Source organism: Paramormyrops kingsleyae, chromosome 5 (assembly GCF_048594095.1).
Source record: "Paramormyrops kingsleyae isolate MSU_618 chromosome 5, PKINGS_0.4, whole genome shotgun sequence".
Taxonomy (NCBI): domain Eukaryota; kingdom Metazoa; phylum Chordata; class Actinopteri; order Osteoglossiformes; family Mormyridae; genus Paramormyrops; species Paramormyrops kingsleyae.
Window position 1 is genome coordinate 9,543,394 of NC_132801.1, and position 15,210 is coordinate 9,558,603.

Genomic DNA, 15,210 nt, shown 5'->3' on the forward strand with positions numbered 1-15,210 from the left:
TGTTGGGAGTCAGAGATATGACTGTGTTCCATCTCTGATAATAAAGACTATTCTGAGTAATTCAGCAGTACCTCTCTTGCCCTTCCTTGCCAACAGTCCTCTTGTTGCGACGAGCCATCTTGGACTTGTAGCTGGACTTGCGTGCCGGGCCGACTTTGATGGAGGTGTTCTCAAAGGGTGTGGTGGTCACTGTCACCTTTGTCCCACTCTACACATAACAGGACAGCATCCAGCGATGTTTACGAAAGCAAAACACAAGCGGCGTTTACATTAAGCTAGTCAGCACAGGTTCCCAAATGCCTGGCAACCGTTCATGCCTGTGGATGGACACTACATTTTACTGAAATCACTTTTGCAGTGATGATTAGTCACCCTGCGTTCTCACCTTCAATATGAGTTCTACTACTTCTGTATGGACCAATCCGTGGACAGGCTCCCCGTTCACATGGGTTATGAGGTCACCGGCACACAGCCCAGCTTCGTGGGCGGGGCCTCCCTCTTCCACGTGCTGAGGTTGGGATAGAGGGTTGTTTCAGTTGATGGTACCAGAACACCAACACATTTTACAGGTTCTCTGGGAAGCATCTAGCTCTAAATATGGAGGAAATTTTCCTAACGGTCATCTTGAATGTTGGGTTCCCCAGAAAAGGCTCTTGGCGCACCCTTACCCAGACAATGTGGTGCACGCTGTAGACATCGCTGTCACCCATGTAGACGCGGATGGCGCGTAGGGTGAAGCCGTACTTCTTGCCAGAACGGTGGATGGTGATTGGTGAGCGCAACATGCTGACCGCGGGGGAGTAGTCGCGGCTGGGGGAGGAGTCTCGTGAGGAGGGGTTAGAGGAAAGTGAGCGGGGTGACATAGGGCTGGCGAGCGGGGAGCTCACATGCTGCTCCACTGTGGGGAAAGCAAGAAAGAGAAAGAAAGAAATAAAAGCTGAATTACCACCCACTTTAAGATGCAGTAGAACCTTGAATGCCCCTTAACTCGACCAACTCAGATGTTGAATGGGTCTGTCGATTTTTTTTCCAACTTGTACCTTGACCAAAATCTTGACCGTTCCTGCTAAAACTTGTATGGGTCGAGATGCATTCATCTCTACTAATGTGGACCTCGAACGGGTCAGTCAAGAAAAATCTAGCTGCAACTCAACGGAAAACCTGGAACTCCATAAAACAAAACAAAGCTGCTAAAACTTGTATGGACTGAGACACTTCTCCCCTTCCAAACAATAACCCCTCCATCCTTCCTCCTCTCCACCTGCCACTTCCAGTTTCAGCTCACCTCAATACAGGTAAAGTGCTCATAATTTGTCATTTATTTCACGTTTATCGCTTTTGTATGTATGTTTTTTCATATGTGTATTAGTTTTATATTGATTGTTAATGCCATTTATCATTAGTTAGGTAGGTAGATAGGTTTAAATAGGCAATCATTTGGGGGGTTGGAACAGATTAAACTCACATACATTATTTCTCATGGGGAAATTCGACTTTGATCTTGACCAAATTGCAACTCGACAGGCCTTCTGGAACAAATTAAGTTTGTGTTGCAAGGAACCACTGTACTTTCAACCACAATGACACACTCAATGTGCAATAATGATCTTATTCTTCCTCATTAGCACCCTCTTGTGGTCAGTCATAGTACCTGCAGGGATGATGACAGACAGAGCGGTGGCCGAGGCTGACTTTATGACCTTGGTCCCAGGTCTGGAGCTGCGCTTCTCCCCCTCGGTGGACAGCTGTTGGTGCCGTACCCGGCGCAGAACCAGGTCATTGGTGGCCCGGGGCCCGTGAGCGTCCACAGTCTCTGCCTCTTTGATGACACCCACAGCACCAGCAACGGGGGGAGTGGGAGTTTCTGCAACCATCTCGCTGGGCTTTGCTGGTTTTTCTGGAAAATAAGATTTCAGGATGTTGACGCATGTAATCGGTTCAAAACAGTGAAGCTGAACAAAGTTAGAAAAAGTAAGAATAATATACTTGAGGAAACCCAGCGATTAAGGGGGGGGGGGGCGGCTGAGCAAATACTGGTTAATAAAATGGCTAAATATCCAACTGTAAAGCAGAAAAAGTATACAGCAGGTAAGCTGCTCTCGATAAAAACACATGCACTCATCCATATATCTTCATAACTGCATATCCAGCAGAGAGCTGCACTGAGTCAAAAGCCTGGGTGTGTGTCTGTATCCACCTCAAAAGATGTCCCCAAAAGTAGGGAAATTTCAGGTTTTACTACACTTTGGGGACAATTTGGTCCTCAAATGTGATTTATGCAAACCCACACGCACACACACACAAACACACACACCCACACAGACATGCACATATACAGACATGCACACGCACACACGGACATGCACACGCACACATACAGACATGCACACGCACACACGGACATGCACATGCACACACACACACACACGGACATGCACACACACACAGGGACATGCACACACACACACACACACGGACATGCACACGGACACGCACACACACACGGACATGCACACGCACACACACGGACATGCACACGCACACATACAGACATGCACACACACACACACACACCCAGGATGGGAATCGAACCCATAACCCTGGAAGACTGACGCCACAGTTTTGCCTACAAAGTATGTGATTTAATATAATGATATTTACAAGCCAGCAAAAGTATATTATCTGTCCACAATGATTATTATTCTCCTTCTGAAATATGAGTAACACATTCTTATTCGCTGCAGGACCCTTTGTTAATTCTCTTTATAGTGTGTGGACATAAAAACTTATTTTGATCTCCTGCCTTACAGGCATGGGATGGTAACTTTACCTGCTAATTAGCTGCTGCACACTGAGCCTTCAAATGCGGCCTTTGAGGAGTGGGTTTTTGTTCATTAGGGAAATCTAAAGTGTTGCCTGTCCTAAATGATCTGGCTGCTCCACCAAATCAGCTGATCTCCTGAGCTTCATGGTCGGTATTAAAGATAAGGTGCTAGATCCCGGCCGGTTCTGATTACGAACGATTAAACACTGACTTTTTTAAAGCAGCAAGCCTGTCATTCTGAATGGGAAATTAAACTACCAAATCACCGTAATAATTATTAGACCTGAATAGATTAAACATCCCATAATTTGCCTCAAGCAATGTCTTATCTATGGTCTTCCAGGCAATAAAAGACAGAGCGATTTTTATAATTTATTCTTGATAAAAGGCTTTAACACCAAACTATGAAAAAAACCACAGTTCGGGTCATATTAATTTATGGAAAAGGATGAAGCATCGCTAAGCCTGTCAATTGTGCCAAGCAACAGATAAGACCTGCTTTACTCTGCAGGTTAGAAGGGGTAAATACTAGTACCTACTACACTGTTGCACCCTTGAGAGAGGTACTTAACCTGAACTGTTCTGGTAAATATCGGGTTGTGACCCAAGCGCCTGCTGAGTGACAGAAATAACTGAAACAGCAGAGTGCCGATTTTCTCGCCTTTGGGCAAAACTGTGGCCACTTCCACAGGGAGCCAATCAGTCACCCTGCAAACAGCCCCTCGGCCAATCAGTCACCCTGCAAACAGCCCCTCAGCTAGTCTATTGGCTGAAGAAACGCCCGCGTCTGCCGCCACCGCCAACAGGGAAACTCCCAGCATGGAGAGCCCCCAACATTCGGATCCTATGCGGAATTTCTCTAGTGGGCTGAATGCACTTATTTGATTGCTGAAGCCCCATATAACTGGCATGGGATAATCCAGAATGAACCACGAAATTCAGCGGAAACGTGTTTTCTGCTCACTTCAAACACAATACAGCTGCAGAAGAAAATTAAGAGACTGTTAAAACTATTTTTCGTTTCACTCATTTCTCAATTCTTGCGTGTGTGTCTGTGAATAAATATTTTTGCAAACTGCAGCCTGGCTCTTCCCTGCTTCTCATTAATGAAGGGCTTCTTCCTTGCTTTATGGGACTTCAGTCCTGCTTCTAGGAGCCCGATACACACCGTCCTCACAGTGCGCTTCACACCACTTAATGTTTCCCATTCCTTTTGAAGGTCACTTGTGTTCATCCTCTGATTCATAAATTCATAAGAAACTGTCGGATAAGTTGACGGTCATCTCTGCCATTAGAAAGTCGCTTCTGCCCTTTACCTGACTGGTTTCTGGTCATTCCCAGTGTCTCCTGCTTCACCTTATTTTTGTGTATTGCTCTCTTAGAAATTTTGTACCTGGAAGCAACCTGCTGCTCAGCGTATCCTTCCACCTGCAGAACCATGATTAAACCATGGTTTAAAAATGTAGGTTTTTAAAAAGTAGAGTGGTATTTTAATTCTTTCCATGGCTACACAGCTGGGTTTCAGAAATTCAAACACATTCGAGAGAGAGAGAGAGAGAGAGAGAGAGAAAGGCATTAAATGATTAACTTAAAATCGGTGCCTGTTACCAACAAGTCCCTTATTACATAATCACAGCAGTAGAGGAAATCAGGCTGCAGTAAAGGATAAAAGCAGAATGTCGTGTTTCCCACTGCATGCATCCATGTGTGAGGTCACTTCCTGCATCCGTATGCTTGCTGCTCTGCTTGACCGGATCACGCTCTGCTGCGTGCTGCTGTCATTGTGCTTCAGTGCGACCTCCTCAGTCTGTCACACAAACGTGTGTCCCACTGCCATGTCGTTTGCACAGAGGTGTGCATTACATATAACATCTGTGTTTCACATGCTCCTTTTAGACCGTCTCAATCCTTTCTCTGCTCTTCCATCTTTCTCTCATCTGTTCGAGTTGCTGGCTGCCTCTCCCTGCCCTTCTCTCTCTCATTCAATTTCTCTCTCTCTCTCTCTCTCTCTCTCTCATTCTCTCCCCCAAGCTTTTCCCTCACTTACAGCTTCTCTTTCTGTTTGTCTCTATCCTTCTCTTTTTGACTTTCTCTCTCTCCCTCAAGCCTCTCCCTCTTGCTCTCTGTCTCTCTCATTCTCTCCCTCCCTCCCTGTCTCTCTCTCTTTCACGGGGAGCTGTGTTCAGGCTTGACGAATAATGAATTCATTATCAGTGTAATACGGCGCGCCCTGCAGGTCTTTGGGAGAGAGCGGCACTTCAGCATCCCACCCGTTTCCATGTTGTTCTTTGTCACCTCCCCTCCCTCTCTTTATTCCCGTCTCCCTGCTCCTCCCTTCCAGCCACCCTCACCCTCCCCACACTCCCCACTGTCTGCAGCCTCCCTCACCTCCTGCAGCAGGCTCCGCCCCCTCCTTCAGGGTGTGCTTCGGTTCCACCTGTGCTGGGGGCGGGACCGTCGTCCCCTCCAATGACATTCCCCTGGCTTTGATGGGCGGTTGCCGGGCTGGGATCTCCGAGTCGGCTTCTAAGGGGGACGCAAACCGATGTGTGTCCATCAGGGCGGAGAACCGCCTGCGGGCTCCCAGGGGGGGGCTGGAATCTCCTTCCATGTACAGGGACTCGGAGCAGGATAGGCGCTTCCTACGGACCAGAGATGCATCCAAACTCCATTACACCCCATCAACACGCTTAGCGTAGCTCCAGACTTACTACTGATGCTGCCTGTTGCCCAGGATTTTATTCATTTACAGTGACAGCAAATCACCCCGCAGCAATCAGAGTCTTTGTCCACTGCCACATCAAATCCCACTGCTTCAGAAATCACATCTGATCTGATCTGGTGTTTGTACTCCAGGCCAATGGTAATAAACGTTATGACAACTGCAGCTCAGCCAAAAGTGTTCCAGCTTTTAGGTCCAGGAGGGCCAGCTACTGAAACCTTGAGCGAGGCGTAAAGTAAGCTAGCTACTGTACCCTTGAGCGAGGCGTACCATAAGCTAGCTACTGTACCCTTGAGTGAGGTGTACCATAAGCTAGCTACTGTACCCTTGAGCGAGGCGTACCATAAGCTAGCTCCTGTACCCTTGAGCTAGGTGCACCATAAGCTAGCTACTGTACCCTTGAGCGAGGTGCACCATAAGCTAGCTACTGTACCCTTGAGCGAGGTGTACCGTAAGCTAGCTACTGTACCCTTGAGCGAGGCGTACCGTAAGCTAGCTCCTGTACCCTTGAGCGAGGCGTACCGTAAGCTAGCTACTGTACCCTTGAGCGAGGCGTACCGTAAGCTAGCTACTGTACCCTTGAGCGAGGTGTACCGTAAGCTAGCTCCTGTACCCTTGAGCGAGGCGTACCGTAAGCTAGCTACTGTACCCTTGAGTGAGGTGTACCGTAAGCTAGCTACTGTACCCTTGAGTGAGGCGTACCGTAAGCTAGCTCCTGTACCCTTGAGTGAGGTGTACCGTAAGCTAGCTACTGAACCCTTGAGCGAGGTGTACCATAAGCTAGCTACTGTACCCTTAAGTGAGGTGTACCATAAGCTAGCTACTGTACCCTTGAGCGAGGCGTACCATAAGCTAGCTCCTGTACCCTTGAGCTAGGTGCACCGTAAGCTAGCTACTGTACCCTTGAGCGAGGCGTACCGTAAGCTAGCTACTGTACCCTTGAGCTAGGTGCACCGTAAGCTAGCTACTGAACCCTTGAGCGAGGCGTACCATAAGCTAGCTCCTGTACCCTTGAGCTAGGTGGACCGTAAGCTAGCTACTGTACCCTTGAGCGAGGTGGACCTTAAACTAGCTACTGAACCCTTGAGTGAGGTGTACCGTAAGCTAGCTACAGTTCAGGGTAGGGACAGGTGTCCCCCAGGCCCCAACTCACATCTCCGGGGAGCCCGTCCGCCAGCTCTTGTCCCGCATGGTGAGGCTACCCATGCTCTCCCTCTTGATGACTTTGTCCTCCTTGGGGCCCTTGTGTTCCCTCCTTGTGACAGTGGTCGGCTTCTGCTCCAGTTGTGACAGTTGCTCCATGCTGCTGTACACCTGCAATCCCCCCCAATCAAAACAAGGACAGTCATGAACCTCTAAGAACCAGTACAAAGTGGGTTTATAAGAATGCTGGTGGAGACGGTATCACGTCTGAAGCGGCCCTGCACACAGCTGACAGGAGCAAACCACGCACTCACACCAAACCGTCTCTGATAAGACTACAGAGAGAAATACACTGTGGTACTTGGGGAGGTACTGCAGATTGGGGTTAGTGTTTACTCTGGCGGGAATCCTGACCTGGATTTCAAAGGGGACCCTCCATAGTTGTTCAGGAATGGATAGCAGTCACATAAAAAGAGCAGAAATATATGCCTGACAATGCTTTCGACTGCCAGGTCCGTGTTAGATCTCACCCCTGGCTGCTCTTCATGCTGATTACCAGCCTTTTTCTTGCCTTTGAAGTGCGTGTGTTATTCATGGCAGGCGTCTGGGGAGTGTTTGTGTGTGTCTGTGTGTGTGTGAGTCCAAGTAACACACATTTTCTTGTTTTTCTAAGTAGCTGGGGCTTTTGAAAAATGCCAGGAATCCGACTCTCCGTGCACCCTCATGATTCACACCTTGAGAGGGGAGGGGTTAAAGGCATAGATACAGAAAGTGAGAGGGTGTGAGAGGGTGCAGAGTGTGAGGATGTGAGGGCATGGGGAAGAGTTAGGCGATGAAACGGGGCGTCAGAGAGCATGAGAAACACAGCGACAGAACGAGGAAGGACACAAGAGACAATGATAGGATGCTGGAGGTTGTGAGAGGGGGAATGACAGAACGGGAGGTAGTTAGAATGGCATCAAAGAGGACATGAGAAAGCGAGAGGACAGTAGAGGGCGTCAGAGAGGCTGTGAGAAAGCGAGAGGACACAAGAGGGCGTCAGAGAGGCTGTGAGAAAGCGAGAGGACACGAGAGGGCGTCAGAGAGGCTGTGAGAAAGCGAGAGGACACAAGAGGGCGTCAGAGAGGCTGTGAGAAAGCGAGAGGACAGTAGAGGGCATCAGAGAGGCTGTGAGAAAGCGAGAGGACACAAGAGGGCGTCAGAGAGGCTGTGAGAAAGCGAGAGGACAGTAGAGGGCGTCAGAGAGGCTGTGAGAAAGCGAGAGGACACAAGAGGGCGTCAGAGAGGCTGTGAGAAAGCGAGAGGACAGTAGAGGGCGTCAGAGAGGCTGTGAGAAAGCGAGAGGACACAAGAGGGCGTCAGAGAGGCTGTGAGAAAGCGAGAGGACACAAGAGGGCGTCAGAGAGGCTGTGAGAAAGCGAGAGGACAGTAGAGGGCGTCAGAGAGGCTGTGAGAAAGCGAGAGGACACAAGAGGGCGTCAGAGAGGCTGTGCGAAAGCGAGAGGACACAAGAGGGCGTCAGAGAGGCTGTGAGAAAGCGAGAGGACACAAGAGGGCGTCAGAGAGGCTGTGAGAAAGCGAGAGGACACAAGAGGGCGTCAGAGAGGCTGTGTGAAAGCGAGAAGACAGTAGAGGGCGTCAGAGAGGCTGTGAGAAAGCGAGAGGACAGTAGAGGGCGTCAGAGAGGCTGTGAGAAAGCGAGAGGACAGTAGAGGGCATCAGAGAGGCTGTGAGAAAGCGAGAGGACAGTAGAGGGCATCAGAGAGGCTGTGAGAAAGCGAGAGGACAGTAGAGGGCGTCAGAGAGGCTGTGAGAAAGCGAGAGGACAGTAGAGGGCGTCAGAGAGGCTGTGAGAAAGCGAGAGGACAGTAGAGGGCATCAGAGAGGCTGTGAGAAAGCGAGAGGACAGTAGAGGGCGTCAGAGAGGCTGTGAGAAAGCGAGAGGACAGTAGAGGGCGTCAGAGAGGCTGTGAGAAAGCGAGAGGACAGTAGAGGGCGTCAGAGAGGCTGTGAGAAAGCTAGAGGACATCAGCGAGGGTGTAAGAGTGTATGTGAGAATGCTAGAGGGCAGCAAAGAGGATGTAAAACAGCAGGAGGAGACTAGTGGGCATCAGATAGGGAATGAAAGAAGGGGCAACCTTGCTGAAGCGTGGCGAGCAGGAGGAAAACTGCCGTATCTCCACAGGTTCGTCGTCGTCGTTCGTGTCGTCCTCGTCATAGGAGTTGATGTGGTGGTAGCGCTCTGAGCGTGCTGAAGGGGGAGGCAGAAGAGAGTGACTGAAAGGTACAGAACAAGCGCGGAGGCACCCGTGCATCTCAGAGCGTCTTAGGTCCCGCAGGTACAAAAGCGTGAAGCGGATCACAGCCGGAGCTCGCTGACTGTTCCGGAAAACACTGCGAGAGCTAAAACGAAGATTTAAAAACAATGCTTAAAAAGCGATAACTAAGATTCTCTTCACATTTACATAAATCGCTGCCTTATTCCTTGACATTTATGCATTTTGTTTCTTATCAATTTGTTGTATTATATATTTTATTATTGTTACTATAATTAACACAAAGGCGGCATTTACTGCTGTGAGGAAAGTAAGCTTGTCAGTCATGTTAATTACCGACACCTGCAGTTAGATACCACTGTCTCATCATGTCAATTACAGTGTAATTTGTATGCAAATTATCTGGATAAGACACCCTGCCAGTCCGTAGGTCAGCTGCCCCGCAAGCTGCCACTCACTGTCGAAGTAGCTGGTGTCCTCCTCGGACTCCAGGTTGGGGATGAACTCAGCCTTCTGCCTCAGCAGGCTGTTCCAGTCCAGCTCAGAGAAGAAGGCATGCTGCTTCACTTCATGTGCGCCCCCTAGTGGAAGGGAGGGACACAGTCATTCGATTAGCCCAGAGCTAATTATCCCAGCGCAGCAGCCCCATGCCCAGACCATGCCCCCCCATGTGACTGTGCTTTCCTGTGCCCAGAATGCCCACCACTCCACCACACCCCCACCCAGCACACGACGTACCGTGCTTTTGGTACTTCAAGGTGTTGCTTTTCCACGGGCCTAAAAACTGGGCCCTGCGTGAGGCAGCATATTTTGTACTGAATTCCAAAAATGGATTAAGATCAGGTTTTTCTTATCTGCTATGGATATTATAGTGCAGGGAGTTTAAGTCTCGCTAAGACATTTTTACTCTGTCATAGGAAAAAAACTGAGCAAGTTTTGCAATTTTAAGGATTATTCCTTTTCACGATTATCTAGTATATGTTTAAACATCAGTTTAAAGTTTACCTCCGCTGATTTTGCATGAGCGCTGCATGCATTCTTTGAGACAATAATTTTCATCCTTGCTGTTACGAAATCACATTGCAATATTTGAAAGATTTCCAATACCGTGCCGTTATAGTATATTATACAAAATACTTTATTTCTTGTTATACTATCCTGATCTTGTTGTATCTGTTTTTCTGACCAGATCACAATTAATGCTTGTGTCACTTCATTTGTCCACATTATAATTCATTTTATTATTTTTTTTACGTCTGTGATATAATAGGTCAATCGGAAAAAGCCCAGTACCAACAAGCTGATAGGCGCCATATCGCCACCTATTGTCGCGGAGTCAAACATACTTCGGTCAATAAATCAATCCCCCCCCCGCACATGTATACTAGGACAAGGACAGCAGTCTGTTTAAATGACGTAGTCAAGCTATAACTGTAGCTCGACTTAGCTGTGTATGTAAACATACTGCCTGTGCTTACCTGTGCCCAGACCGCCCCCCCCCCCCCCCCCCCCCAGTGTCACTGTGTTCTCCTGAGCCCACACTGCCCCCTCATGCTTACTTAGAACAGAATAATGATACTTTATTAATCCCTTTGGGCAACCAGGGAGCTGGGGGTTAAGGGCCTTGCTCAAGGTCACACAGACTTGTAAGTTACCTTCTGATCACAGGGACACCACCCAGATTGCCCCCACCTCTCTTACCTGTGCCCAGACCCCCCCCCACATTGCTTACCTGTGCACAGACGCAGCAGGGGGTTGGTCTGCAGCAGACTGGAGATCAGGCTCTGGGCGTCTACAGGGAGCGCTTCATCACCCTCTGGCCAGACAATATCATCTACACACCGAGACACACAAGGGTAGCATCATCCACCATCCATTCATACTCCAGCCTGGAGCCCATCCCAGGAAGAGCAGGGCATTAGACCGGGAACGCCCAGGATGGAAGGCCAGCCCATTGCAGGGAAAATTATTAGAGTTGCCATCATTATTCAAGGATTCAAAGGGCTTCACTTGTCACAAGCAAGGTGTACAATCAGTCTATAACATGCAGTGAAATTCAAGATGGTCAACTCCACCATAATAAACAATGAAAGCAAAAAAATACAGAAAAGAAACAATACAACAAAGTTGCTTATCTAAACAGTAAATATATTTTACCCAATCAGAGCAGTTGAAGACCCCGATGAGCCACGGCTGCAGTATTATGGACACGCCTGGGGTCACATGTGGCCTCATAATTGTCCTGCTGCGGCATTACAGCTCACCTGTGATGACCTGTCCAAAGAGCTCCTCAGGCGTGTCGCCGAAGAAGGGCACGCAGCCCACCAGGAACTCGTACAGGATGATGCCCATGGCCCACCAGTCCACGGGTTTGCCGTAGCCCTGCCGCAGGATCACCTCGGGGGCAATGTACTCCGGGGTGCCGCACACCTGTGTCCGAGGGCCAAGGAGAGAGCAGCCCCAGGGGTCATTCTACAGCGTCAACATCGGGGTCATTGGAGACACACAAGTCCTGCCAGATAGCGTCTCGAGATGTTGGCAGGACTCTCAAGTCTCCCGCATTGACCATGAGACACATGGATTTCAACCAGTTCACACGCTCACACGCCAAACCTTGTGTTTCTCACGCTGAGAAGTAAGGGATAACGTCCGCCATGCTGTCCTGTTATATAGAGTTGATGGACAAGACACAGGCATACGGAGTGGAGTTCTCCGGCAAGTTCATAGCTGTCCTGAGTTATACAGAGTTAATAGCCACCAACCAATCAGAACATAGCATTTGTTGTTTCCGGGTAAATTCCAAAATAAGTTTACTTGTGATCCCGCTGCAAGCACGTTATTACACGGATATGCACACATGGAGTGCAGACAAGGTGGGAGTTGGCAGGGATCTCAAGTCTCACGCACTGACTGTGAGACACATGCTCCACCCCTAACAGATGCTTACAGATGTAATCTCACTCCGAATTTTTGGTGAAACCTGAGAGCCCTGTGTGGGTGTTTTTTATAATTCAGCTCACCATCCATGTTCTGACAGGACAACAGGATTACAGAGCGAGCAACAAGTCGATCGCTACGGTTCGGACATCGGCACAGCAGAACTCTGTCACAAGGCCCCAGGAACTTAGCAGGAAAGAAGCTTTCGTTTGTTTCCACGCACAGATGCAATTTCATCACACACAGATGCCGGCCGCTTGGGTGGGAGGTTCGAGGTGGGAGCTCGCCAAGAATCAATTTAATTGAAAGCGTAAAGAAAAAAGTAATAAAAGTGACACAAAAAAGCATTCAGACAGAGACGTCTGTGGTTGGTTGAGCATGTTGTGAACTGGGATGTTTCATTCTGGCATAATTTACTGATGAATGTTTTATAATCCCATTACGCCCTTAACTCCGCTAAACTCCACCAAGTTTGCTAACTCTGCTAAACGCAGCTAACTCTGCTAATCTCTTCTAGGCCATACAAACACCAGCTGCAATATAAGGTTAAAGCACATAGATCATACCATTTGAAGACAGAGAGGGTGTCTCCGGTGACAGAAAATACAACAGCCTTCTCTTACCTTCCTTGGATTGATTTGTTGTCCTTGCCCAAGTTAGCATTCAGCAAACTAGCATCATAAATATGTTCAGCATACTTACAGAAATACCAAACAAAACTAGAACAAATACTGATCCAAAATGAGTCTGCAAATGTATCTGCCATGGCTAGAATTGGACCGGGTCTGATTAATAGAGAGCCCAGAGGGAAACCGAACCAACCAGAACCAAGTATAAGAATCCAACCTATTTTTTTTTTGCTGGGTCATTTGCACTCCTGAAATTTAAGCTAAGTTATACCTGCTTGTCCAGGAATTCACGGGCATCCTTCTCAATGTGACCCTCATATAGGTTTGTGGTCAGGCTCATCAGACCCATTTTTGACAGGCCGAAGTCAGTCAGCTTGATGTGTCCCATGGAAGTGATCAACAGGCTGGGAAAAAGAGTGAAGAGACCTTGAATATCTGACTCCCAAAGTCCACACACTAACATGTTAAAGGTAGTACTCCTGTCCACTAGGAGGAGCCTTACTTGTCAGGCTTGAGGTCACGGTGAACAATCCCATAGTTATGCAAATACTCCAGGGCCAGGACCGTCTCAGCGAAGTACATGCGGGCCATCTCTACAGGCAGGGCCCCGATGTTCTTAAGGAGGGTAGCACAGTCTCCTCCTGGAGGCATGTGAGGGCATAGCATTTCATTTCTGCAGTAGAATTTGCAGCAGTGATGGCCAAAGCTTCATGAACCACTTGCTGTATTTTTTGACCCCACTAGATGGTGCTCTCTGTTCAAAAAACAGCTCAAAGAATGCTCCAAAGCAAGCCAAGAGCGCCATCTACTGGGTATAAATATACAGCAAATGGTTCATGAAGCTTCCATCACTAGTTTGCAGATCAACATTAAGCCCAGGTTAGACAATCACATTATTTGTGGAGTCGGACGCCACTGGAACTCACCTTCCACGTACTCCATGACCATGCAGAGGTGCCGGCGAGTCTCGAAGGAGCAGAACATGCTGACTACGAAGGGGTTCTCGGCAAAGGTCAGAATGTCCCGCTCCACGAAGGCCTGCTGGATCTGGTTCCTCAGGATCAGGTTCTGCTTGTTGATCTTCTTCATGGCAAAACGCTGACGTGTCTCCCTGTGCCTCACCAAGTACACCGCCCTGTGTGTATGGGGGGGGGGGGGGCGGGGGTGGATATCAAGTTCACAATCACCCGCTACATCCACAGTGGTAACAGCGATGATCTACTACCATCACGATGGCTCAATTCCAAACCAATCCCTCCTCACTAGCCCTTCATTAAGGAGTGTCACTCTGTGTGAAATCATATTCAGCACTGTGGAGGGGTCCCCAGATTAAGGGTTAGGGTATAAAGAGGCAGGCAAACTTCGAGATGCATCTGGCCCTGCTGTAAGCTCAGCCCAGGCCTGTGCTCACCCATATGCCCCGTTACTGATCAGCTTGATAGTCTGGAAGTCAGCTTCGGTGGGTGGTTTCTTGGCTCGCAGTTTGCCCTTGAGAGACAAATAGATACAGCACAACCACCTGAGCGGAAGGAAGGCTGGCACCCTGAACGTGACATGTTCTCACTAACTCCCAGCCTGTCTAGACGCATGGATATCAACATTCAAATTCCTACTCAAAATATTAAGGAAAGTATTTTATATATACATAGAGCTTTATCTCTGTTTTGTATGAAAATGAACAGACTCAGCTACTGTAATTAAACAAGGTCACAATTCAGGCCTGGGGGGTTGTGTTGCACCACAACTTACCTCCGCAGAGTCATCTGTCTCTGGGGTGTGGGGTCCTTCGCTGTCGTAGCTGTCAAGGTTCACCATTTCTGAAAGGAACACACGAGGAATGCTGCAAGCCACCATTTTGTGAAAGTACATAAGGCACGACAAAGTGAGCACCTCGCACAAGCACTGGGTGCATCTCGGCATTTAGCCCAATCCGAGCACCATCTGGAAGCCCCATTCCAGCTTAACCAGTAACTGCATCCTAGACTTATGTGGAAATCCTGTTCCATTTGTTCCTATGAAAAGCTGCATGTGCAGCCATCCTGAGCTTTCGAGTTTGGTGGGGGGTGGGGAATCAGATGGGACAACCTTGATGGAGACATGCTAATCGAATCAGATACTGAAAGGTGATTGGCTGCACTTTGACTCATTCTCTGCTCTGCAATAGATCCTGCTTTCCGCAGAGCTTCTCCACAATAGGCGACAGAATGTATTTATAGACAAACATCCACCGCTCATGCTTTTCAAGTAGGATGTGTCTGTGTTTTTTTGGTTGGCATCGAGGCGTTTGCATTTCAGGGACGTCCCCATGTGCCGTGTCACACGGCCTGGAGCGCGTCTCCTGGTGCTCTCATTGATCGCCAGTTGCTGCCGGAGCGCACCCCCCATCTCTCAGTGCCATCCGGCCATCGCACCGTCACACAGTTTCATTCGTTCCGGTGTCGTTCCCCCTGCCCGCGTCGCATTTCAGGAGCACCGCTCCTTTCCTGTCAGGTCCTTTCCTGTATTTTTTTCTCCCACCCGTACGATTCTCCTGGAGAAGCGCCGGTGTAAGAATAGATTTCTCCACATTTACTCAAGGGCGAACAATGGAGCGACTGTTTCGCCGCTGTGTTACTCCCTCCCGGGGTCTATTTCAGTACGAGTCGTGCCGCCTGCCTGTCCCTGAACCCTTGCCACATC

At 48.8% G+C, this 15,210-nt stretch overlaps 1 protein-coding gene across 4 annotated transcripts in view; it reads right to left on the bottom strand.

Moving 5' to 3' along the window:
• The window catches only part of LOC111833538 (microtubule-associated serine/threonine-protein kinase 1-like), a 58,110-nt gene that overhangs the window by 7,012 nt on the left and 35,888 nt on the right, over nucleotides 1-15,210 (bottom strand). For all 4 annotated transcript variants that reach the window (XM_072712069.1, XM_072712070.1, XM_072712068.1 and 1 more), the window contains 15 exons: nucleotides 14,281-14,348; nucleotides 13,943-14,019; nucleotides 13,458-13,666; nucleotides 13,034-13,172; nucleotides 12,803-12,935; nucleotides 11,230-11,395; nucleotides 10,698-10,799; nucleotides 9,424-9,546; nucleotides 8,828-8,940; nucleotides 6,700-6,860; nucleotides 5,213-5,466; nucleotides 1,652-1,897; nucleotides 669-898; nucleotides 386-508; nucleotides 72-208 (listed from right to left, as the gene is read on the bottom strand). In XM_072712069.1, coding sequence (XP_072568170.1) covers nucleotides 72-208; nucleotides 386-508; nucleotides 669-898; nucleotides 1,652-1,897; nucleotides 5,213-5,466; nucleotides 6,700-6,860; nucleotides 8,828-8,940; nucleotides 9,424-9,546; nucleotides 10,698-10,799; nucleotides 11,230-11,395; nucleotides 12,803-12,935; nucleotides 13,034-13,172; nucleotides 13,458-13,666; nucleotides 13,943-14,019; nucleotides 14,281-14,348 — 2,281 coding nt within the window. The remainder of the gene's footprint in view (nucleotides 1-71; nucleotides 209-385; nucleotides 509-668; nucleotides 899-1,651; nucleotides 1,898-5,212; nucleotides 5,467-6,699; nucleotides 6,861-8,827; nucleotides 8,941-9,423; nucleotides 9,547-10,697; nucleotides 10,800-11,229; nucleotides 11,396-12,802; nucleotides 12,936-13,033; nucleotides 13,173-13,457; nucleotides 13,667-13,942; nucleotides 14,020-14,280; nucleotides 14,349-15,210) is intronic.